The sequence below is a fragment of the Mya arenaria genome, chromosome 6 (assembly GCF_026914265.1).
Source record: "Mya arenaria isolate MELC-2E11 chromosome 6, ASM2691426v1".
NCBI classification, from domain to species: Eukaryota; Metazoa; Mollusca; class Bivalvia; order Myida; family Myidae; genus Mya; species Mya arenaria.
Window position 1 is genome coordinate 67,330,160 of NC_069127.1, and position 26,328 is coordinate 67,356,487.

Below are 26,328 nucleotides of genomic sequence, written 5' to 3' on the forward strand. Positions count from 1 at the left end.
CGTGACTGCTAGCTCCGTATGTTGAAAGCCCCGGATGTTTACAATTTAGTCGCATACCGAAAATGGAAACACTTTTAGAACAACAGAGGCGATACCATGAAGAAAGGGAAAGACTTATGGATTCCATGACGAAAGAAATGCTCCAGCCAGCAAAACCGGTGCGCATTTTTAGCGAAATTGCATGAAAATATATGTTGTCATATATTTTCGCGACCCGTTTGGCTGTTTCTGATCAATGCGTTTTCATTAATGATGTTAATCCAACCAAGGAAACGGATCTTTGTTTTGTTTATTATCAGATAATGATTCGCTATACACCTTTTACCTAGAATCATAGATAAAGGTTACACAATTCTGTCTTGTGCGTCTGTCAGATTTTGATGATTTCTGGCATTCTGTTCATGTACTGTAACTATACTGTACTGATATAGATGCCAGGATGTCTAAGATAAGTTTTATTATTTTGTATTGTTACACTCATAATGTCCATACTACCAGTCATGAACAGAATGCATAACAATTCATTGTACAAGAACTACATGATTGTTGCGTTTGTTACTCCAAACATTTCAATCTAAAATATGACTAACAGATTTTGAGTAAAAGACATCCCTTGAAATACACAGAAATTTTAAAAACTGTGATTTTTGTTTGTAAAAGTTTTCGATCTGGTAACATTGTTTATGTTACAGAACTTGTGTCCTTTGTTACTAGTTCTGGCTTCCATAACTTTAATGTTGATATTTATTTTTTTGATGTTTACAACACATTAAAGTTATGGCGTAACCCCCATAGTAAAGTCAACCAGAATCAATTTGAGTGTGATGATGCAATGCAATCACATGACCATGATGACGTTGATGGATTCTATTTATAGTATCGGATTCACATTGTTCATTTAGTTGAATCCAACTGCAGTAAGGCTGAAAATACCTTTTGATAAGTAAAAACAATTGATTTATTCCAAATTTGTTTTTAGTTATTTACCAATTATTCAAAATAGAAAAAATAACAGCAAAATAAACACTACATTTGTGAGGTCAAATGTAGGTCACATGGGTATTTTCTAAAAATCTTGGTGTCACGTGATTAAATTTGAACACAACTATGACCTAGTTAAGGAATGCCTATAATCAGATTTATTAAAATGATAAATTAACTATCTATAAAGCGTTTTTATGCCCCCGAAGGTGGGCATATTAAAATCGCACCGTCCGTCCGTTTGTCCGGTTCTGTAACTTTCCCTTGTATGGACAGATTTTAAAATAACTTGCCACATGTGTTCTACATACCAGACGACATGTGGCGTGCAAGACTCGTGTCCCTACCTCAAAGGTCAAGGTCACACTTAGTGTTTATTCACAATGGAGTGCTGCATATAAGGACATAAAGTATAGGTTGTCGTGTCCGGGCTGTAACTTTCTCTTGTATGGACAGATTTTAAAATAACTTGCCACATGTGTACCACATACCAAGATGACATGTGGCGTGCAAGACTCGTGTCCCTACCTCAAAGGTCAAGGTCACACTTAGTGTTTATTCACAATGGAGTGCTGCATATAAGGACATAAAGTATAGGTTGTCCTGTCCGGGCTGTAACTTTCTCTTGTATGGACAGATTTTAAAATAACTTGCCACATGTGTACCACATACCAAGACGACGTGTCGCGTGCAAGACCCGTGTCCCTACCTCAAAGGTCAAGGTCACACTTAGTGTTTATTCACAATGGAGTGCTGCATATAAGGACATAAGAGTATAGGTTGTCGTGTCCGGGCTGTAACTTTCCCTTGTATGGACAGATTTTAAAATAACTTGCCACATGTGTTCCACATACCAAGACGACGTGTCGCCTGCAAGACCCGTGTCCCTACCTCAAAGGTCAAGGTCACATTTAGTGTTTATTCACAATGGAGTGCTGCATATAAGGACATAAGAGTATAGGTTGTCGTGTCCGGGCTGTAACTTTCTCTTGTATGGACAGATTTGAAAATAACTTGCCACATGTGTTCCACATACCAAGACGACGTGTTGCGTGCAAGTCCCGTGTCCCTGCCTCAAAGGTCAAGGTCACACATAGTGTTTATTCACAATGGAGTGCTGCATATAAGGACATAGAGTATAGGTTGTCGTGTCCGGGCTGTAACTTTCTCTTGTATGGAAAAATTTTAAAATAACTTGCCACATGTGTTCCACATACCAATACGACGTGTCGCGTGCAAGACCCGTGTCCCTACCTCAAAGGTCACGGTCACAATTAGTGTTTATTCACAATGGAGTGCTGCATATAAGGACATAGAGTATAGGTTGTCTTGTCCGGGCTGTAACTTTCTCTTGTATCGACAGATTTTAAAATAATTTGCCACATGTGTTCCACATACCAAGACGACGTGTTGCGTGCAAGTCCCGTGTCCCTACCTCAAAGGTCAAGGTCACACATAGTGTTTATTCACAATGGAGTGCTGCATATAAGGACATAGAGTATAGGTTGTCATGTCCGAGCTGTAACTTTCCCTTGTATGGACAGATTTTAAAATAATTTGCCACATGTGTTCCACATACCAAGACAACGTGTTGCGTGCAAGACCCGTGTCCCTACATCAAAGGTCAAGGTCACACTTAGTGGTTATTCACAATGGAGTGCTGCATATAAGGACATAGAGTATAGGTTGTCGTGTCCGGGCTGTACCTTTCTCTTGTATGGACAGATTTGAAAATAACTTGCCACATGTGTTCCACATACCAAGACGACGTGTCGCGTGCAAGACCCGTGTCCCTGCCTCAAAGGTCAAGGTCACACATAGTGTTTATTCACAATGGAATGCTGCATATAAGGACATAGAGTATAGGTTGTCGTGTCCGGACTGTAACTTTCCCTTGTATGGACTGATTTGAAAATAACTTGCCACATGTGTTCGGCATACCAAGACGTGTCGTGTGTAAGACCCATGTCCCTACCTCTAAGGTGAAAGATACACTAAGTGTTTATTCACAAGGGAATTCTGAATATAAAGACATAACAGTGTAGGTTGTCAAGTATGGGTGGTATTTTTTTTTTATGTTCAGAGGCAATTTAAAATAACTTGCCATATGTATTTGACACGTAAATGCAAGATCAACTTTTCATGTACTGACCTTGTTCGTAGGTCAATGTCACATTCGGGGGGCATTCATCACATACTGTGACAGCTCTTGTTTGGTTTTGAAAATGTGTTTGTGAACTACATTTTACTTCATTTACCTGAGCATATAGTTGTTTTGTCTGTACAATGCATACAAGTGAAATAACAGCGTGACATAAAAATGTCACGAATTCTGGTAGGGTTTTGATACGGCGTTCTCTTCAGCTAACACGTCCAAAAAGGTAATATATAATGTGTTCGCTGAAGTTCTTTAGCTACTTTGTTACATGCTTCATGTAATTGGTTTAACTTGATTAATCTTGATTCAGATGGCTGTTGCAAGAAGTATTAGTTATGTCAACCACTTGTCTTCTATTGAAAACAGCCTTTTTGTTTGGCTATATTGTAGCTCTTTAGTGATATATTTGGGTGCTGTGTTTTAAGATCATCCTAAGGGCCTGAGATCAAAATAATATTTGGACTTTAGACAGTAACATACATATGAACTATACCGGCTGTAGGTAAAATATTACGCTTTTGAGACCCCTCTAACACTATACTGCTTTCCCGTGGAAATCTACAGCTCTTGAAAAAAATGGCCAAAAAAATGTTCTTTAAAAAACCTCAAGATTCTATCAAATTGGTCTTTAAATTTTCTTTAAAAACCTCAAAATTATATCAAACATGGCTTAATACCCCAATAATCTGTCACTTTAAAGGACATGGTGAATAAACAACTTGTCAAATCACTTAAAACTTCAGCCGAGATCGTTGCAAAGTTTCCAGTATGGAACAAAAGACCACTAATCAGCATTCTTTGTTAATTGGCAGCCTACGAATTCGCATTTTTTGTTAATCTCAAAGATGCTATAAAACTGTCAAAACATCATAGAAAACAACATTCCCAAAGTGTAATATTAATTATCTAGTGTATAAAAAATTTCTACATCTTGGTGCAAAAATTTACATACACAATTCTGCAGTCATCTGCACGTACACTCCGACCTGTTTTGGCAGTCTAAATAGATTTATCAGCAGCTCTACTGAATATAAACTAGTTTCCCCCTCCCCCCTTGTTCTGAAGAGTAAAAATTTATGCCAGTACAAGTGCCTTTTATAACTTACTAATTTGATTTTCAATGTATTTCAGGGTAGAGATCATATCAATAAAGATCACAGGACAAGAAATTTGTTAGATGTAAGTAGGTTTGCAAATGTTTTTTCGATAGGTTTGCAACTGTGTTTGCATGTACAATATAGTGCAACATGATATAAGATTTTATGATTAACCGAAAATAAGACAACCATTATTGTCTAATCTATTTGTACAATAGTCAATAGGCTTACATTGTAATCAAGTAAGTATCAAATTAAGTTTATTTCACAGCATTCTTAAAATTAGTACAAGATTTCTTTTTGGTATATATTTCAAAAATTGTTTAGAAGTTGATTCAAAACTTATTGGTCTGTAGTATAACTATGCTGGATATTTTGTAAGATAAAAAAGCATGGCTTATTGTACGCTTTGTTCATTTCAGAGATACACAGAATGCACAACTGAACTTCAAGAGCTTTATGAAGACAAGGATGGGTAAGTGTACTGCCTCATATATATGCTGAATATACTCGCAGCAAGTTTTAACCATTTCCCAAGGTGGAAAATATAAAACGAGAGGTGGATCAACTTCGTTTATTCCAATCTTGGTGTGCACATGTACGTGCGTTTGTGTGTGTGCGGTAAAAACTGTAAATATACAAATAAACTGCATCACTAGAATGTCAACATTAAATTACATATAGTTTTGCCTTTCAAGATAAATATATACTTAACCTCTCAATAAAGATATAACGTCTTAATTTCAATCCATATCACTAAAGAGATTAAATCTAACAAAGAAACATTTTTCTCATGATACGAAAGTTATGAGTACGAATGCGCTCGACAGAAAAAAGAAGATGATAAAAAATATCAAGACGAATGAAACAAGACATTTATAACAACAGGCAGGGAGTTTAAAATACATACATTGTTGTGAACGTCCAAGCATCTAAGGCCAAATAGGACTAGAATTTTCGGTAGAAAGGAAACCAAAAGCCTCGTGATATAATTTACCAGAAACTCCAAAAAACTGTGCCGAATAGCCAAAGTTACACACAACTAAATTAAAAGAATCAGCATAGTAAGAATGGAAATCAAAAGAACTGTATTGATTTGGTACATGAATAACTGAGTGTTACTTAGTTCAACTGAACATAACAAAACATTGTTTCTGAAATTAGCATAATGTTATACATAATAAATGTTCAGCTTAAATTGGATAACGACGTCCCACAATAATATGTGTGTGTAAATGTACAGGTTGCGTAAAGAGGAGGTGCAGGCACTGTACGGGCCAAATGAGTTCCAAGAGTTCTACTCTAGGCTGAAGCAGCTGAAAGATTTCCACAGGAAACATCCAAATGAAGTAAGCAATTTATTCTGATCAGAGCTGATAAGGTATTTTCAGTTAAATGTGTACATGGAAGTCTTAAGAAATGAGGCATTTGAAAGATAATGGTAGGTTTGTTTGTGGACACCACTATTTGGAAATAAAGGACATATGAAATTCTTATCAGTGGCACTGAATGAAAAAAAAAAAACAGTATACCTATGCATTTTGGTGCAAAAAACATTTTTTCACTTTCTTGAATTTACTATTTTTTGCACTTTTGAGAAAAAAACAACACCCATTCCCAAAGCCTATCACAAAGCAAAAAAAAATCACCATGTGATATAAGGTGGTAAATGCATTGGATGAATGAAATCCCTGTTTACGCAGATTTAGTACAAGACAGTTTCAATTCCGTCTACAAGTGATGGAGTTACATCAGTTTTTCATTTACCCAGAATTTAGTGTGCTGGATTTTCACTGTTTAGTTTTTGTCTGTCCTGAAAACACCATATTTTTTTCATTTACTGTCTTTCAATTTGGTGCCATTGATGTAGCTTTGCCCATTATACCCATATCTTCACACTGTATCAGTCGAAATGGCCAAAATGTTATTGCGTAGGAATGGTAAATGATTTTAATCTTATGTACATAGGAATTAATGTTCATTGCTATGCAGCTCAAATAACATGTTTATCATGAAGATGTAAAATAAATCATACCATCATGTCTTACCTGTACTGTAGCGCATGTATTTATTCCTTCAGATTAGTGTTCCAATGTCTATGGAGTTTGATGAAATCAACAAGATGCGGGAAAATGCTGATGATAACACCAGTAAGTTGATAACATAAGTTTCTATTAATCTATCCAACATTGTTTGGAGATACTGAAATAAATACTTGGTATGGTTAGACTTTTATCAACGCCATAAAAAGCAGCATTCAGATTTGATTTGATTAGCAGCAGCCTATTGAATAAAACCTAGACAAGTTGTCCATTGGTGATCTTGGTCACGTTTGCACATTCAAACGATATTATTAGTTTGTAATCATCATTGGATAACTATTGACCAATTTAGTGTGTTTTTTACAATTGTGGAAATGGGGTTGTGGCCGTCCGGATTGGGAAAAATACATCATTTGACTAAGATTGTGAATTCCAATTTGCATAGAAATGAACCACGCCGGTAATAAATGGCGAGGTCCGGCAATCGCATGTATATTGTAGGCCTGCCTGTCCGGCAATAATGTTTATAGGGGAAAATCTATTATTTTATAAAATAAAATGTGTCAAAAGTGAATGTTGTTAATTTAACTAACTAACCTATGTCTATCAAACCAACTTTATCAGGGCTTTTAATTGAACCACGGACCTATGGTTTATAGGTTCGTGATTGAACCGAGTGCTCAGGTTTGCATAGAAATCGTTTGGTATATGACCCGAAATTGACGCATCATAAATTTGTACTATGCGTCAGTTTTGACCCGGGAGAATTTCAGTGCAAGTGTCGGTATCATTTCAAAGGAGCCAAAAGGCATGATCCAAATGTTTGTTTAATTAATTAAAGTCAAGAGCAATTAGCACCCGAAGTGCCAAATGATAATCGATCTGGAATCTGACAGGAAACCATGTCAATTAGAAGCATTCAAACTCAGTGATGTGGTAAATCCGCCCATTATGCAAATTAACGGATACCTTTGGCCTTTTCGCTAATTATGATGATTTGAAAAACAACGCTACAATGCCTAAATAAATTTGTTTTAGTTTTCTTTTTATATATTCAGGCCTTCCAGGGTTCCTACTTTTTCCTACTTTTCCTACTTTTTTAACAGCTTCCTACTTTTTTCTAAAAAAAACTCCTACTATTCCTACTATTTTGAAAATAAAGTCCGCAAAAATATTAAAGTTTCACTTTGTGCTAGTTTTTTTTGCAGAAAATGAACAAAAGATGTCAAACTGGCTGGTTTCTGTTGTTGAAAGGTGTGGCAACTTGTTCCACTTTGACGTGCATCATCTTTTCACCCACACAATTCAGCAACAGAAACTGACCAAGCATCATTCACTTAAATATTCAATGTGGCATATAGTATGGTGTGATTTTGCATTAAAAACATCTCCTCTAGGTAAGTTAATAGCTATAAATAATTACATATTTAACCAAAAATATTCCTACTTTTCCTATTTTTTTGTAAAAAATATTCCTACTATTTCCTTCTTTTCTGTCAGAAAACCTCCTACTTTTTTCCTACTTTTTTGTTAGTGGCTGCTGGAAAGCCTGTATATTGTCTTACTCAAAATCAAAAGAATATATATTTGTATTAGTTTTTAATGTGTAATAGAAAAAAAATAAACATTTTTCGTAGCACATGGTCTAAAAAGTGCGGAAAACAGGTGCACGCTTACTTCCTGTCAATTTTAATGAAAGTGAAAGGAGAACTGCGTAGGAGAACTGTGTTAATCGTTGTCAGTTTACAGTAAAGTTATATAACAAAATAGCTTTATTGTTATGCCATTTATGAAAAAAAAAACAATATTGACAATAGAAACGATGAATACTTGTTTACTTCCGAATAGAATGAAAAACGTGAAACTGAAAGTGAAAGTTAGAAAAATGTTGTTGCAACTTATTAATCGCTGGTGTACATAGGATTCTGACAAGGATGCACAGGGTTACATAACGAATAGTACATGCATAATTCCTGTTTCACTGAACTTTCATTTAATAAATAATACGTTAATAAGAGTGAGAACATATTTTTCCAAGTCTTGACTCTGGGATTTTTTTAACCACCTAAGAGAAGGAAATAAGACAATTATATATATATAGGTATTCTATTAAATAATATTGATCAATTTTCTTCTTACTTGAAAATTTTCTAGGATAAAAAGTGGAGTAATACAGCTGATCTTTATGAACAATGGAAACATATAGACAAAATATAAATAATCATGTACCTAAAAGTGCAATGCTATTTTATGACAGATGAGAACTATTATTTATGAAGAAAGACCAAGAATTTAGAAAAAAAACGCCAATGACTCTTGTAGATCAAATTTTGGCTCTTAAACAATAGATCTCAAGAGTCATAGACTCTTGCCTTTTTGACACTGTTGAAAGACTTACACTAAAAAATACATAAAATTATCGGTCCTGCAAAAACTGGTCAGGTCCTGCAATGTAGACTGTATTACAGGACCTCGTGTCCTGCAATGTGATAATGACTTTCGTACAGACTGTATTGAAGACAAGTTCCAAGTTGCATGTATTTTACAAGTAAACTAGTTGGTAGGCTTGATCCTTAAAGCATAACTCAATCAAATAAAAACACAAGACAGTGCTTACTTTGCATGATAAAAATAACATAACGCTCGTCAATGGAAATCACTGCATAGGAGTTGAAGTGATTCTACACAGGTTCAGCGGCCATCTTCGATTTGGTAAAAACAGTTTATACCAAAACCGTTGTAAATTGATCCTAGTAATGGTATGCCCTTATAACAATTTGTATTCGTACCAATACGTACAGATGTTTGATTTTATATCTTATTTGGCACATTTAAAAGGATATTTATGCCAATTATGACACTTATCTGTAGCTCTGTCTTCTGTTCAAAAACTGTGGGCCCAGATTTTTTTCTTCAAAATATTAAATTTGAGTTTTATTTTCCACAATTTAGAAAAAGTATATGTTTTAGTGATAGGACTGTGGCCGAATTTCGACCCCAACTGGATGAGACAAAAGAAGGTGCAAATAAAAAAAAAATATATCAAAAATTCAACCAGTTTTATACAGTTTGGCTGCTGAGAAACAGTTGTTTTGGCTGCAGAGAAGTTTTAAGGCTAAGAAATGATTGTTTGGCTGCTGTGAAATAGTTGTTTAGCTGCTTAGATATAGTTGTCAATAACTGCTTATAAGCCTTTCAAGCTCTGTATGGAATAATTTGTGATGTTTGCATTTCTGTTTACAGATATGGTGGAGTTCTCGGATGAGGAAGGGTACGGCAAATACCTTGATCTTCATGAATGTCACACGCATTTCATCAACCTTAAAGGCATGGAGGTATGGGTTCAAATTGTTGTTAGATGTTTATTTTGTCACCTGATTTGGTGAAAAATCTTGGCATGAAAATGATCTCATTAACACCAGCTACAAAAGTTATGTGAGAAGTAAACATGGTTGTCCGGCTAGCACAGTGGTCAGCACACTCCCTTCTCACCAAGGCAACCCGGGTCTGATTCCTGGTCAAGTGCCAAGCTGGACAAGTGGGTTTTCTCCGGGTTTCCCCCACCACACAAGACCAACATCGTGCCAATGAGAGTGACTTAGTATAAGTTAATATCACATTTTCCACAATGGTGGTAGAATAAATAAATAAAGTGTAAACTAAAAAGGATAAAGTATTGTTGAACATAAAGAAACTTGCCATCAGAGTATGCTTGGAAATAATGAAAGCTGCCTGCTGATTAACCAAAATAATTGTACGTCAAATTTGAAAAAGTTCATGTTCTATGTGGTAAGATATCCTTTTGAACACTAATTAAGGCAAATTCTTTCAAATGATGCTTGTACAGATTATCATTTGAGACTTAACATGCTTGATTTGTCATTTCAGAAAATTGACTACATCTCATACCTATCCACATTTGATCATCTCTTTGACGTACCGAAGGAAAGAAAAAATGCAGCCTATAAAGAGTTGGTATTTGTTGAATTTTTTTAAAATAAACCAGTATCATTAAAATGGTTTTCTGGTTTGTAAAGGGATAGGTGTACAGGCAAAGGCATTGGATTCCTAGTCAGAAACACTGCTTAATATTGCTCTGACAGTTACAAAGTTACCGGCAGAATCTATATGATTAATGTCCTTGCGATATTTTTATTGAAATTCAGTTTATGCCTAAAACAAGGTTACGCCTGGAAATTTACCATCTTAATCCTTACAAACTTTATTGAAACTGGGCCCAAGCCATGTTTATTCAAGTTTGATTTGTGGTTACTTTTGAGCTCTGGTTTCCCCTTTTAACGCTAAGACCACACACTTCATAACAAGTCAAGCCTCATTAGTTTTGTGTTTCAATAACTTGTTTCACAATTTTAGAAAAAGATATATATATGTGTATCTACAAATTCTTGCAAATGAACTGTTTGTTAGCTATAAAGCCTGACTATGAATTATTCAAATATTATCAGCTGTGTATTGAAATGTAAGTCTTGTTTTTTTCCTTTAATGCATATCTTGTATAGTCTTCATAGTGTTCATGAAATCAGTTTTTTTCCTGTATTTCTTGCAGATATTTGCAGTATTTATTGGAGTACTTAGAGATGTATGTGCAAAGAATAAAACCTATCCTGGATATTAACAAGGTATGTGCACATATTATTTGAGTTCAAAATAAGTATTTGTATGCTGGCTCACGAGGTATAAGTAAATATCTATATCTTCAAACTGAATCACCACAGCATGATGTTTTCTCATATTATTTTTTCTTATTTACCTTTTTATCATTATATTTATATTTCTTTGTTCATGTCACTTTGAAATGATTTTTCAAAATTTTGAGAAAAAGTTATACATTTCAAAATAAAAAAACTCAGTGTGTGGACCTTAAAGTTATTTAACATGGCATATAGTGGATATTTGATGTTAGTTCCAAGTGTTTTTGAGTGCCTGTATAAACAAATGCTTTTGTTGTAAAGTTTTTTGAACATCATGTATCTACACAATGATAAATAATACTATAGTTATAGAAATACTATTTTTGGATTTCCATCCAAAATTCATTTTGATAATAGCTATAGAGTGTATGGGTTTATTTTATTTTGTGATTTCAATTTAAAAAACGATGTTTTGAGTTTAAATTTTGACACCATTTCTCTGGGTTTAAATCACCTCAACTAGGCCAATATTTCATACATATATTAAACCGTGTTGGGGATGTGTCAGGCATGGGCACGTCAGTACTGTATGCTTATCAGAATTTAAAAATAATTTAAAGTTTATCATTCCTGATATTTTATCCACAGGAGATGAGGACTGTCCTGGCAGAGTTTGAGCAGCAGTTCTCCGAGGGTCACTTTCCTGGCTGGCCAGTAAGTACTTGCTAATCATGATTGGTTTTTAGGGTGGAAGTAAACAGGTATTAGTTTAGTTAAGCTGAATTCATTGTCCAAGCATATTTTAACAAAAGACTTTACATTGAAAATGCTTGCAGCCTATGACTGAAACATCAGCCAGTTTGTTAGCCATATGACTTCAGAACAATTCATCATAAAATAAATTGGTCGATCATACATTGGACTGAACATCTCATATGTCTATAGGTCATTAAATAATACTTAACTGCAGTTATCAAAATTAAGGTTTTCTAGAACAAGCTTATTTATGTCATCTTCTAGTATGTGTGTATATTATTATAAAATTATAATTCACTAGTTTGTATATTCAAACAAAGTAAAAAAAAACATTTTTACCAGCCCGGGCTTCATAAGGGGACTGTGGAACTGATGTGCTTAGTTTGATCTCTTTAACTGTAAGTTGACATATATTATAGAAAGAGACACTGGGAGCACTGGCTCACACCGGAGCCCATCTTGACCTGTCCGCGTTCTCTTCATGGGAGGTTAGTATCACAGGATTTCTTAGATTAATTTATTTTTAGCTGGATGGGAATTACATGACTGTGTTATAGTATGTCTTCCAATTTAAATCACAAAAAAACTGACTGTCTGGATCATTTTTTTGATTAGGAGCAATTTACTACAGAGATGATATGTTCATTGTGTTTACTGTTACAATCGGGAACATGGTATAAACTATGTAAATATTGATATACACATGAAACATTTTACCATACATTTGGAGTGGTAGCTTTTGGGGAAATTCACTGCCGTTGACAGACTGTATCACCAACAAAGAAGTTCTAATTTCTCTCAAAATATATTTTCCCAAATTTGTGACTAATAATGCTCTGTTTGCAAAAATTGTGACTTGTCATGCTATATTTTTCCAATTTGGCACAGACATGTAAAAAAAACACTGATTTGGATTTTTTTCCTGCCAAAATGTAAAACATTTGGGGAAAAATATAAAAAATATTTCACTTATAAAGACATTCTTTAGCAAAGTACAGATAATATGGACACAATTCTAAAAGCAGTATAGTAAATAATGAAATGTCATGTTAATGAGGTGTTAAATATAACTTTAATACATTTCAGGAGTTAGCGTCACTTGGATTGGATCGTCTCAAGTCTGCTTTGATGGCCTTGGGACTGAAATGTGGAGGGTAGGTGATAAACTGAATAATTTGGACCTATCATCAAGGGGTTTATAGTGCCCTGTCTAACAGCAGTTGCCCAAGGCTCACAGCTAGTAAATAAACTTCAGGGCCTCACGATATTTAAGGACCATAGGCATAAGGGTCAAGTTCTCTTTGTATAAAACATATTTTATTTCATGAAAAGGTTCAAATGAAATCCTATATTTCAATACAAATACTTACAAAATAGATAGGAAGCTAAAACTTACCAAGATCCTCTTCTCTTTAGGAAGTACTGTACGATTAAAAAAAATTGGGGCCTTCAGATTTGTCTTTGGCCTATATCTTTTAGCGCAGCCGATTTATTGGATCCAGTTTCGCAAGAAAATCAAGACTCGTGTTATTTGCATTTTTTCACCAGATTTTGATTTTTACGTCCATTGTTTGTATAATTCCCTTTTTTATTTTTAACTAAGATACTGATACTGCTAGCGCAATTGAACAAAAGGCTGTAGCATGGTTGGTTGATTGAAATTATCACGTGATGCTACCAGTGTTTTATATGAAGTTTTAAATATTCATCAGCTTATTATGAGTCCCTGTGTGCTAGTGGATAAAGTATCAGTTTTCTAATTTATTCTTGACTGTACCGGCATGGATTAGCTCCCCACTACAAGCTGATTCAGATCGTGTGTTTTTTATTTTTACTTGTATTTTTTCTGCAATTTCAGTATCAACGAGGAAAAATAATTATAATATATTTGTTTTCAGATTAGGAAACCTAATTTTTGTCCAAAAACATGAGCAAGTCCCTTTAATATTACAAGAACTTAAAGGTGGTAATTCCATCCAGTCACTAAAATAAAACTTTTTGATTAACTGAAGTCCAAATCATTTCACTTTACTTGCCATATAAAATAATTCAACAAGCCCTGCTATGTAAAAATGGGAATTTGAGTAAGTAACACCAGGAAGCATTTTACCAGTGCTCGGCTTACAGGCTTGTGCTAATTTCAACCATCGTCTATCTAAGATACAGCTTGTGCTTCTTTTAGATAGAGAAATGTTGATGAATACATGTAAAATATAATTTAATATATATGAAACATTAAAATCTCCCGGAATATCTTCTATATGTTGGTCTTTTTTTCTCTCAGCACCCTTGAGGAGAGGGCCCAGAGACTGTTCAGCACAAAGGGCAAGCGTCTGGAGGACCTAGATCCAGCCATGTTCGCAAAATCAAAACCAGGAAGGGCTGGAAAGGCCAGGTAAAATTCTATTTAGGGGGAAAAAAGTTTTTGTAATGTTTCTGTAAAAACTGAAAAATACAAGTACAAGTAGGTGTTTCTCTTTCAATGCAATGAACATGTCGAATAAGAAATACTTATTTTTAATATTTAAAAAAAAAATGATAGTTATTAAGATAAGAAACAAGTTCTCATGTATAGTTGATCATTTGTTAACGGTGAATTACAATTTATAAACATTTCAGTGTTTAAACAGAAAGTACATTACAAACATATACAAACAAAGCAAAGTAACATTTAAACTTACATATATATGATATAAATGGTATTTCTATTTTCTGAATATGAAATAATTTGGTCGATTTTATGGACGTTAAAACTAAACATGTATGGTCTTGTACTTTGGAGTGGCCCCAAAGTGTCAATATTCTACTGATAACACTTAATAGTAGAGGATATTTTTAAAATAATACAGGTAAATACTTGTTATTCAGTGTGCCATTTGTATGATAACACATCTGACAGTTAATTCATCTGTTTCATTTAAGTAGTATGTATCGTCAATTTCTGTTTATTGTAAATGTACTAAATAGTGTACAATGCCATACTCTTGATGCTTCAGAAGTATGATAGGTTCCAATTTCTTGTACAAGTTAAATAAAATTATCGATCAGGTCAAAGTTTGTGAAAAAATCCTGTTTTTATGCCACTAGTGAAGGTTCAAACTTCACCAAGCAGTTACATTGCCAGGGCTATATGCTTTGAAAAATGTTCTATTTGATACGATGTGATAAAAAGTGGATCAAAAACCTCTTTAAATTTATTACAGAGAGAGTGAGAAGCAGCGTGAGATTGCAGGTCTTGAGGCCCAAGTGTACAGATTCTCCGAACTGCTGTCTGAGCAGCGTGCGGCCACACGAGAAAACGTGATCCGCAAACAGGCACGGACAGGGGAGGAGAGAGAGGAGTCCGACGATGAGGACACCATGGCTGACAGTGACGATGATGATGATGATGTGCCATACAATCCGAAGAATCTGCCGCTCGGCTGGGATGGAAAGGTAGGGTGAAGTATTCTATCTGCTTCTGTATTAAATGTCACATAGCATTGAGAAAAACTGTCTTTCCAAAGATTCTTTATTCAGACTATGAAGTTTATATTTTGAATGTTAATGATATTTCTTCAAGAAAAGCTTACATTGACATTCGTTTGAGCTTGATTAATAAGAATGTTTACATGCAAATGTGTTCATATATACATAATTGATCATTAAGGCATACATTTTTATTCATCAAAAGCCATAGGTTGCATTCCATTTAACAGTTTTGCTTTCATAATTTTCTAGCTCATTCTTTTACTCACTAAATGGATTGAAGAACATATAATCATAAAAGAATACTGGTACTCATATTTACTGTGATGTTTCTTACTCACTGAATGGATTGAAGACAAATAATCATAAAAGAATACTGGTACTCATATTTACTGTGATGTTTCTTTAGCCTATCCCATACTGGTTGTACAAGCTACATGGACTGAATATCAGCTACCAGTGTGAGATCTGCTGTAACGTCATATACAAGGGACCCAAGGCTTTCCAGAGACACTTCGCGGTAAGAACATTTATAATATTATATTAAATACCAGGGTGGGATCTGCTGTAATGTCATAAAGAAGGGACGCATGGCTTCCCAGAAACTTTGTCATGATTACATTTGTAATATATCAGCTACCCATGTTAGATCTGCGGTAGCATCAAATACAGGGGACCCAATGCTTTTCTAGAGACACTTTGCTTTGATTGAAATTTCTTTCAAGAGCTGCTGATCATGATGCATTTTCTTTAGTAATTAATGTTTATTTTTCGAAAATTAAAAACTTGAATTCCTTATCTATCAATTAGAAATTTATCCTCATGTCTTTTAGCTTGATAGATTAAGGTGATTATATGTATAGATAGATCCTTGACCATGAATTGCATTATGGTTGTGTAGTCATTAAATGAGCCATACTAAACTATGGTAAATTAAACAATAGTCATGTGTTTTCTTGCTTTGAGCAGGAGTGGCGCCACGCCCACGGTATGCGATGTCTGGGTATCCCCAACACAGCCCATTTTGCCAACGTCACATCAATAGAGGATGCACTGGCCTGTGAGTATCTTTACTATTTGTTTCATAGAATAATTCATAGTATTTTCTTTTTAGCTATTCAGTTTTTATACGCCCATCTTACGATGGCCGTATTATGGGAACACCCATGGCGGGCGGGCGGCTCCACAATGTTGTCCGCTCTCTAACTTGAACATTTCTCATCCAATTTCCACCAAACTTCATGAAAGTGTTTGTTGGTGAAATATCTAGGTCAAGTTCGATAACCAGCCAAATCGCTTTAGGCACTCCAGAGTAATGGCCCCCTGAATTTGTCAAAATTGTCCATTTTATCTTTGTCCGCTCTCTAACTTGATCATTTCTCATCCAATTTCCACCAAACGTCATGAAAGTGTTTGTTGGTGAAATATCTCGGTCAAGTTCAATAACCAGCCAAATCGCTTTAGGCACTCCAGAGTTATGGCCCCCTGAATTTATCAAAATTGGCCATTTTAGCTTTGTCTACTCTCAAACTTGAACAGTTTTTATCCGAATTTCACCAAACTTGCTACTATAAATGTTTGTTGGTATATATTCTTGGCAAAGTTCTATAACCAGCCAGGCTCTTCAGAATTATGGCCCTTGAATTGGTCAAAAATTGCCATTTTTGCTTTGTCCACTGTCTAATTTGAACAGTTATCATCTGATAAGAAACTATGAAAATTATAGACATTTTAGCACCTTTTGACTTGAAACCCTCGAATTAAAATAAAAAAATTCTACTGTTAATGCCATATTGTGCCAAATCATTTTTTGAGGAATAATGATATAGATATTGCCATAGCCTTGGTGTTGTTGTCGATGGCCATTATTCATAATGTGTTCAAAATATTCGAATGACACCTGGTACACATTATGCTAGAGACAATATGCATATTTTAAGGTAGGCCCATAACTCTGGCTTTAATAATTGTTGAGTGACACCTGGTACACATTGTGCTAGAGACAATATGCACATTTTAAGGTAGGCCTATAACTCTGGCTTTAATAATTGTTGAATGACACCTGGTACACATTGTGCTAGAGACAATATGCACATTTTAAGGTAGGCCCATAACTCTGGCTTTAATAATTGTTGAATGACACCTGGTACACATTGTGCTAGAGACAATATGCACATTTTAAGGTAGGCCCATAACTCTGGCTTTAATAATTGTTGAGTTATGCTGCAGACTCTTGATCGAATGAAGAAAGAAAACAAAACAGATGAGCATTGGTGTTTGCTCTGTTGTGCACTTGGTAATATTGCACGTACTTTACTCTACTTAACTGCTTCTTGTAAATTAATGTCATCCTATTTCTTCATATATATACATATATACACTCCACATTAATGTTGATTTACTTCATATGGTAATGTATGTCAGGTAAACCATATCAAAGTCATTAATTCTTCAAACTTGTTCTCACTGTATAAGCTGCCCCTATAGCTCAGTGTTAGGGTGCTGGCATCAAGTGCAGAGGGTTCTGGGTAAGGGTTCATTCGCGGACTTGTCTTCCAAAAGACTCTTAAAACACTTAAAGTAGCTCCCTTGTCTGAAGCTCAGCACAAGGGGGTAGTAATGTGAAATTTGGTAGTATTCAGAACTGGTTAAACTCGGTATCCCACGTATGTGTGTTTTACACCGTGCAGGTTGAAGAACCAAGATGTCTCTAGCAGCAATGGTACTGAACCTGGATCTCCTTGTTTCAACAACTCTGTTTATATCTCATGTCACTTATAACTTTGAAAAACACTTCATAAGTCTTGATGACGTCACAGTGGGGTCAAGCCATAATGCAGTCAGACCTTCATAAACTCTTAGAAACAAACAAACTGATTGTATTAATATATTGACTCAGTATTCAAATGTTCTGTATCTACATTGTAGTATGGCAGAAGATCAAGGTCACAAAAGAAACAGACAGATGGAGACCAGATACTGAGGTGAGTGGTGATGTAAAGTGGGAATAGTTAAAGGGCCATTATCCACTGTATTATATTTTTCTTAAAATTATTCACAACAGGATCTGAAAGCAGGCTTTGCTTCAATTTTTTGTTTGAAACATAGGCAATTTTAGACATTTTGTTGCTATTTTCACAATTTTTGAGGCCCTGGCCCCATTCACAAAAGATGAAAAAACAACAACACTGAATAAATTCAGGATGGTGCGTGTCTAAGGTTTGTTTGATAATGAAATAGCCCTTAATTATAGCTGCTTCCTATGATATTAAACATTTTAAGCATTGCAGGAGGAGTTTGAAGACTCGATAGGCAACGTTGTCAACAAGAAGACGTATGAAGACATGAAAAGACAAGGGTTGCTCTAGAAAACATCTCGTTTTGAGTGAAAGGTCATGTGGTTTCATCGCTTTCATTTCGGGGTCATGTGGGGTCATTGATGGTGAAGAGAGGTGTGTTCAGTGGCAGCATGTCGTTTTGTGGATTCTCACACAGACATTTAATTATATCATGTATGTTATGAATATATTTCTGATTCTCATCAATAAATAACACTATGACAGGGACTATGTCAGGGACATTTCTTTGGTTCAGTTTAAAAAAACAAAACATCTTCTGTTCAGTTATAGACAGTTACAAGATATTTGTATATTTGTGATTGTGAGCAAATTAATTTTGTTTTTCATTGACAACATTCATACTGATTCCTCAATTTTATAAACATACGATTTTGATTGCTCAGCGACTTAACAACAAATGCAAGATTACTCCTGATACTTACTTATGTACATGTTGCATTTGTCATGTGAGAATTTTGTAATAAAATGATTTTATCTAAGTCACTTCTTTTGATTTCTAATACTAGTAGTTAAAATCAGGTCACTAGGTCAAATTAAACATGAGCACTTCAAGTGGATGCCAATGCTTACATTTTTTCCACTTTAATGGGAAATAGAGTTGATTTGACAAAAAGGGGAATAATGCTAACATGATTCCTATAATGTCCAACTTGAATTACAAACCTTTTATTCCTCTAGATTGCTACAATTAATAAATGTTAAGAGGTCAACGGTCCTCAAAAGAAATAAAAAAGGAAATGAGGCCGAAATAATGGGGCGGAATTTCATCCCTTAAAAGAGTAGGAAAAAAACACTGGCTTATCAGCAGTTATTCAGAAGAAAAGGATAGAGTTTAAGCCAGGTTTTAAAAAAGGAGAAGTGGGCACATAGCATCGGGTTTGATAGAATTTGGAACATGACAGGAAATGTTAAGAATTGTGTTTAAATTTAATTTAATCCAGTTTCAACTAACAAATATATGAAGATGTTATTCTATTTATAACGACATTATAGGCTCAATCATTCAAAAGAAATATTTGATTATCCTTATAACTTCATAAGGCAGAAAGGTGCACATGCTGGTCTCCATTAGGGCAGAAGGATGATACCAAACAAGGACAGGGTGCAGCATCCTTCCATGAATCTAGCCTAAACCCTTCAACAATATTTGAAGTAAAAATTGTGGGTCTTATGATCTAGGGTAAAATAATTATTGAATATGGTAAAAAAATGATTGGTTATAATTGAGATTACCAATAGCGATTGCATAAGCTCGGAATGTGGCAACATTCTCTGTATGTATAGTATGGAAGCAAGTGTTAATATTATTATTACTTTAATTATATAATCAAAAATTGATCTAAATGGTTTGATCTATTATTTCTGAAGATTGATTATGATTTAAGATTTCCATTCCATGATGTGTACGAGTTATAAGCATATCTAAGCTTTACGTATATATCCTGTTTGTTTTATTAGCTATGACCTTGACCCACTGACTTCAAGATTGATAGGGTTCATCTACTGGTCATGTCACAGGGTGAAAGGGATCAAGTTGTGAAAAGTCAAGGTTGGGGCGACATTGAGCTGAAAATCCATTTTTGATAAAAACTAATAAACACTGGTCCAGGAATCTCAAACTTTGTAGGCAGGTTGGTTATGACTAGCAGATAACCCCAAGGTACGGTAAGTGGGTCAAGGGTCATGGTATTGATTCTGAGGTCAAGAGGTTAAAAGTGAGTCATGGGCCTTCCAATGTTTTTTGTAGAACAATTAACTGCTATTAAAGTGACCATAACTAGATCATCACAACAGTTATATTTGACAGTGAATAATGGATAGCAGGATTTGAAAATGACAAACATGATCAAGCCATTAACATGCAGCATTCACTTACAAATTATCAAGTGCCAGTAAGTTGTTCCTTCATTCTCTTGAACATCAAAGATTTAAAAAAAAATCATACCAATTATTACTATTTTAGGTTTTTCATCAAAAAGTTGTATCCAGGAAAAAGTATCTGGATCATGTTCACATATTTACCCGTTCATTAATGACCAACAATCTCATTTAAAGCACAGCAGACATGAATTGACATCTGCTCCATCTTGCAGTGACTTATCATCATTTTAAAAACGTTAGTGATCAGTATTTCCAAACTGCATGGGAAAGTTGTCTTAAAAATATGTTAAATATTATCTGTCTATATAAGCCCAAACACTAATGGCTCTCTGTCAATCGGCCTTTCAGGGGCATTTGTCACGCTCCTGTGACAGCGCTTGTTCAATGGTTGAAGAAGAAACAAAATGGACTAGATCCTGTACAAAACTTTTTAATTGAATAAAATGTATCATACAAATTTTATTACAAACTATTTATAACAGACATATTGCACACATTGTAGATATTGTAGAAAGTCTGGTTGCATTTCATCAGTGTTTAAATTCATCAAAAATAAACCAAACTTACACTTTAAACTTGTTAATAGGAATGTACAAGTTACCGTAATGTCATGCTACATCAGCACAAGACAAAATGAGTTTTAAAATTTACTTTAAACATCTTAAGGAATTTAACCCTCAAATACATGAGTGTGCACTGTTTGTATTGAAAGATGCCTTGAATTTCAGTGAAAGATAACACTGGTGAGTGCTACTGAAAATAAACAATGAAATTGTTTTACATGATAAAAATTTAACACAAATTGTATGTATGTAATATCGGTTATTTAACATAACTAGTTCAACCTATCAGAGATATAGAGGGTGTTAAACATACCATGAACCGTAATATACATTTTTGTGTTTTACTTTATTTGTGTGTATATATTCATTTGTAAATATGCACTAACATGTTGACATATTTCATATAAATAAATTGTCTATCTGCCTGTCTGTCTGTATGGCTATTTGGTATAATATGAAATACAAAAAAATATCAACCATATTTAATTGCTGTCCATTTTTTCCATACATACTTAACTATTACAAAGAATTCACCATACATTGATCATGTTACATGTGTTTCATAGTCAGACAAATAATTCAATAAATGTACACCCATAATCCATCATCATCTCTGAAATAATTGAAAGTGTATTTCTATTGGTATGAAAATATCACTTGTGTTTATTTTGAACTTCTACGTCGTACATATTTTCAAATGGGTTTGACATATTAAATGAAAAAGGAGTAAATTAATTATTTTTTGTACAATCATAGCTATAACTTGGATATATGGTGTTATGCCTCAACAATTGATATTATACATATGTATTTTATGGTACAATGATATAGCTTATGAAAATCTATTATAGATAATCATTATCGATTATCTGTAATGTTTTGCACTGTGCCGAACACCGATTATTGGCTTATATATCGAATCATTGGACCATCACTACTTGTAACAGTATCACAAACTTTTTTAAACCGATTTCAAAGGCCATTTAGCTTTCTGCATTAATTTCTTCTGTGTTTCCCGCTTGAATATTGATGTTTGGTTCTGATCCAGTATTTCCCCCAGGAACACTGATATTAGACCCGGTAATCCCCATGGTTTTTTGTGGCATGTTGATGTTGGGAAGCAGATTACATGAAGTGACTATGTCCACTCTGTCTTCCAGGTTAAACAGGTTGTTGGTTGTATCTCTCATGTGATGGGAAACATCCTGAATGGAAAAAAATACATATGTTTAATGTTGCTAAACAGAACAGTAATTGTATTAAAGGACTATGGACATAAAAATATGACTATGTTAGACATGTTCATGTAACACTATAAACTTTCAACAAAATTGCACAAAAGTAAAAAGCAGTGTAAATATTTTCATAATTCTCCAAAAAAGGAAAAAGTTACAGATGGACACTAATATTTTAATGCCTTCATTATAGTATACTTGGGGATACATATAATGCCTAAATTGATGAATATGTGTCAGCCACCCTTCTCATTTAACACTTTACATACCTGCATGGCGATATGTGACTTCTGCAGCTGCAGTGTGAGGTTGTGGATGTCCTTGCCAGCTATCGTGTAATTCTGATGGATAGTTTCGACAATGTGACGACGCAGGGCAATGTTACGCTCTCCTAGAATCAGCATTCATATGTGGCGTGAATTTTAGACAAATCATTAGTTGTCATCAATAAAATGTAACATCTTATGCGTAGCAGGGGTTTATAATAAAATAAAAATATAAAATCAATTTACTTCGAAAGTCAACTGGCAGGCAAGACAAACAAAGATTGAATGAAATTTTTAGCGCGGAAATATTTACTACAAATCTGCCTCCAGATGAAACAGTCAATCAGAATTCATAAAATATTATTTTCCACTGGAAGTGACCAAATGTAATCTTTGAAATATTGGAGGTGTATAATTAGATATTTTATAGTTAAAATAAAACAATTATTTAAGAAAATCAAAAGAGGCGAAATAAAATGCTGATTAATAATACTCACTCAATTTTCTGTTCAGGAGTCTGAAATGTTGATGCTCACATAATAAACAGCCAAAAACATATTTTGAATGAAACTATATGATATAAGACGCATGACCAACATGAATAACTTGTCTTGAAAAAACTGAATATGCTAAAATGAAATTTCACAGGGAGAATGTTGAACCCCTTATGATAAGTTTTATAATGTATGCTTACTTTAAGATTAAATTTTATGTGCTGAACATATTTAGTAAAACCACAGAAATTGCATAATTTGCAGTGAACTGTACCACTTGAAAATTAAGATAATTAAAAACATCTTTAAACAATGTTCCTGATTGACAACAGAATATGTTAATTCTTCCTATTTTTATTATAAAATAAGTTGCTGTGTTGAAATGAAAAATATTTTTCATTTTGCCAAGTGGTAAAAAGCAATCAGCAATTTCCTGCTGGAATTAATATGGCCGAATGTAGTGCAATTTTGATATTGCTGATAACTTAAACTGCTAATTTTCAGAGAAAATGATAAGTTTTCCTTATTAAAACAAAACCTCAATTGTAAGAAAAACAATCATAATGGGATTCAATTTTACATGGTTGGCAAATAATTGGTACGGGCGAAAAAATCGGTCCCTTAACAATCTATACTTTCTGCTTCATTTTGTTTTTATAATAATAATAATAATAGCATTTGTAAGTTTAATTAACAGACCTAACTTCACAGATAAAAAAAATAAACATATTCTGACAAATACAGTTACACTACCATTTGGCTGATTACTTACGAGTTATACTTGGACTTTGGAGGCATGTTCTGTTGCAGCTGTGGTGAAGTGGGGGCACTTTCTTCTGTGTCACCCTGCTCTGCCAGATTAACTGTCAAATAATAGGTAATAGTATATTTATGTTTGTTAATATAATTTTCATTATTGTAAGCCTTACTATAGACATTTTTTTCATCTTTCTTTTAAAATTAAAATTGACATTTACAGATATAAAGATAAGTGATACCAGAACTCAACTATACCATTCAGGGGAGGTAGGTCGCTCTGTTCATGCGTGATGATTTCATACTCTTCATCTGACTCCGACGCCTCTCCAGACACAACAACACCTGTCTGGTCAGCTGTCCGACTGGCAGGTGACACAGGCAGAGCACCACTCAGGGTCTATATAGAACATAAAAGTCAGGAAAATCAAACACATGTAACTTACCTATAAGTTATAGCTACAATAATGAGCGATCAGGGATACTTTTTTATTATTTTGACATTTCTTACTTATCCCTGTAACGCTACAACTCTAAAAGAAAGAATATACTGTATAGTAATATTATGCAATGTTGTTGAATGATAATGACAAAATTGTTCAATATAAACCTGACAGTGTCCTGACAATTCCATTTGAATTATAACATGATAGTTGTTATTTTCACATGAATATATTCTGGGTCACTAATACCTTTTATGCATGTACACATCCTGTCAGATTTGTCCCAGATTTACAGATATCGGGATACTTGATAAACAATCAACACATGTAAGTGTTTTATGATATCTCAACATGTTTTTTCGCATAATAACATAAATAAATATGTGTTTAAATAGTAGGAAATACTGTTTTCGTAGAAATTAGAATGTATAACGGTGATAATTAAAAATTGTGGCTGCGAAGATTCTCTGCGCAATGACCGATCGCTCCTTTTCTGGGCCTGTGGACTTCACCAGTCTGCCATAGTAAAAAAATCGTCAAAATACTCGTTGACGGCCATTTATTTGGACTATTATATGCACCAGTCAATTATAACCACTGCCCCCCCAGGTCCGGGGGTATACCAGGGATAGCTGGGGAAATGGGTCGTGTTTTTACCTTTTGGGTGGCCCCGCAGTGCCGCGTGAATGCAGTGGATTTGTCTTCGCTTTAAATATAGTGGGGAATGGGCCTTACCTTGGGTCCCTGGGGTGCGGGGGTATATGTCGGGATTTTACCATCTGTTCGTCCCCGCAGGACAGGGAATTTAGCCGGGGTTGGCTGGAACGAAAGTCAAAGACCCCCTGGGGGGCCGTGGTTACAAATGACTGGTGCATTATAACTGCGAACAGGATTTGTTTTCGGTCCCAGATTGAAGATTCAAAATAATTGTACATTCATAATGTTCATCCATGGCATAGTGACATTGAGTATCAAACCTGTTTTGTTTGGTTATTTTCCACCAAAGTATCATCTTCGTCATCCGATTCTGAAGCCTCCCCCGCAACAATTACTGTATTTTCAGTTTTGCTTCCCATTTTTGACATCCAAGCGTCTCGAGAGTCTGACAAATTGGCAGCAGACAACAGTTTTGAAAATCAATAATTAAACTGTTATTCTACACACAGAATTATTAATATAAAATATGGGCAAAGAATACTGGAATTACCTTACAAGTTAAATAAAATGTACATAATATCTTCACCTGCTTACTATTTATGTTTTAGGTACTAAAGTGTTTATTTTTGGTCTTCCAAACCTGGTCAATGATACAGTATACCCAGGGCTGCCTTTTTGAGCACAGTATGCAGTCTTTTATAGATTCAACATTAATTTGTTTTTGTTCTTTTTATTTGTTTGTTTTATTAGATTAAGCCTGGGAGTAGCCTGTCCCGGGTTTAACACACACATCAACTGCGTGTTTGGCCTATATTTTCATAAGTGTTTTTAAAAAACATTGTACTAGTAACTGTTCTCACGGAGCGCTTGATTCTAGTGTAAGTACATCTACTCCGGTGCATAACACTTTTGGAGGTAACCAGATTGGCACCAACAATATTTTTTCTGTAACGAATCTCAGGACAATGCTTTAATAAAATATTTTACTCTTTGAAATCATAATTGTAAAAAAAACATACCAAAATGTAAAAAAAAAATCGAGTCGAAGACGGGGTTGGAACCGTTGTCGCCAAAATTGCAGTGCAGTGTTGTATCCACTGTGCTACGAAGTCTTAACCTACGCAGATGGAATATTTAAGCTATATACCTAACATGGTCATATCACGTGATAACATCGACTAGCCAATCACGCATAAGGAACGAATTCTACTAGGTAGACATACCTAGTAATCTTTTTTTAATAGAAAAATACTGAAAAAAAAACGCAAAAATAAATTGATTGTAAAGTATGTGGTACTTAAGTTATTATATAAGTTTCAATGCATTGTACATATCGATAACACGTCTATGACAGTTTTCGATAATTTTCTTCTTTTTTTTTTCGCTTTTTTATCATACGGAGTACAGGCCCTTAAAGTGACAAGTTTCGGTCATCTAGCATCTCGGTAGCATTTATGATTTATAGTTGCTTCAAATGAACAGATAATATATTAGATGAACTTAACCTATTTCTTTCTAAT

At 34.5% G+C, this 26,328-nt stretch overlaps 2 protein-coding genes across 2 annotated transcripts; one reads left to right on the forward strand and one right to left on the reverse strand.

Moving 5' to 3' along the window:
• LOC128236577 (splicing factor 3A subunit 3-like) lies at positions 1 to 18,992 on the forward strand. The gene is made up of 17 exons (XM_052951516.1): positions 1 to 158; positions 4,271 to 4,318; positions 4,659 to 4,711; positions 5,480 to 5,585; positions 6,317 to 6,386; positions 9,522 to 9,613; positions 10,167 to 10,249; positions 10,846 to 10,918; positions 11,579 to 11,644; positions 12,106 to 12,174; positions 12,773 to 12,840; positions 13,971 to 14,081; positions 14,890 to 15,121; positions 15,564 to 15,674; positions 16,124 to 16,214; positions 18,083 to 18,138; positions 18,445 to 18,992. The coding sequence occupies exons 1-17, from the start codon at positions 63 to 65 to the stop codon at positions 18,520 to 18,522; spliced, it is 1,503 nt and encodes a 500-aa protein (XP_052807476.1). The 5' UTR covers positions 1 to 62; the 3' UTR covers positions 18,523 to 18,992.
• A 1,816-nt stretch (positions 18,993 to 20,808) lies between these two features.
• Positions 20,809 to 25,251, reverse strand: LOC128238592 (biogenesis of lysosome-related organelles complex 1 subunit 3-like). Its single transcript, XM_052954669.1, has 6 exons — positions 25,129 to 25,251; positions 23,967 to 24,108; positions 23,725 to 23,815; positions 22,956 to 22,975; positions 22,462 to 22,583; positions 20,809 to 22,162 (listed from the first exon to the last, which is right to left on the reverse strand). Exons 1-6 carry the CDS (start codon positions 25,234 to 25,236, stop codon positions 21,941 to 21,943), a joined length of 705 nt encoding a protein of 234 aa, XP_052810629.1. The 5' UTR covers positions 25,237 to 25,251; the 3' UTR covers positions 20,809 to 21,940.
• Between the last annotated feature and the right edge of the window lie 1,077 nt (positions 25,252 to 26,328).

What these genes read in the sequence shown, in the direction of transcription:
- LOC128236577 (XM_052951516.1), top strand. Translation starts at nt 63, where the DNA reads ATGGAAACACTTTTAGAACAACAGAGGCGATACCATGAAGAAAGGGAA. An exon ending in AAATGCTGATGATAACACCA is followed by an intron (nt 6,387 to 9,521) that starts GTAAGTTGATAA and finishes TTCTGTTTACAG; the next exon opens with ATATGGTGGAGTTCTCGGAT. An exon ending in GATGGAGACCAGATACTGAG is followed by an intron (nt 18,139 to 18,444) that starts GTGAGTGGTGAT and finishes TAAGCATTGCAG; the next exon opens with GAGGAGTTTGAAGACTCGAT.
- LOC128238592 (XM_052954669.1), bottom strand. Translation starts at nt 25,236, where the DNA reads ATGTCAAAAATGGGAAGCAAAACTGAAAATACAGTAATTGTTGCGGGG. An exon ending in CGACCTACCTCCCCTGAATG is followed by an intron (nt 23,816 to 23,966) that starts GTATAGTTGAGT and finishes ATTATTTGACAG; the next exon opens with TTAATCTGGCAGAGCAGGGT. An exon ending in AGTCACATATCGCCATGCAG is followed by an intron (nt 22,163 to 22,461) that starts GTATGTAAAGTG and finishes TTTTCCATTCAG; the next exon opens with GATGTTTCCCATCACATGAG.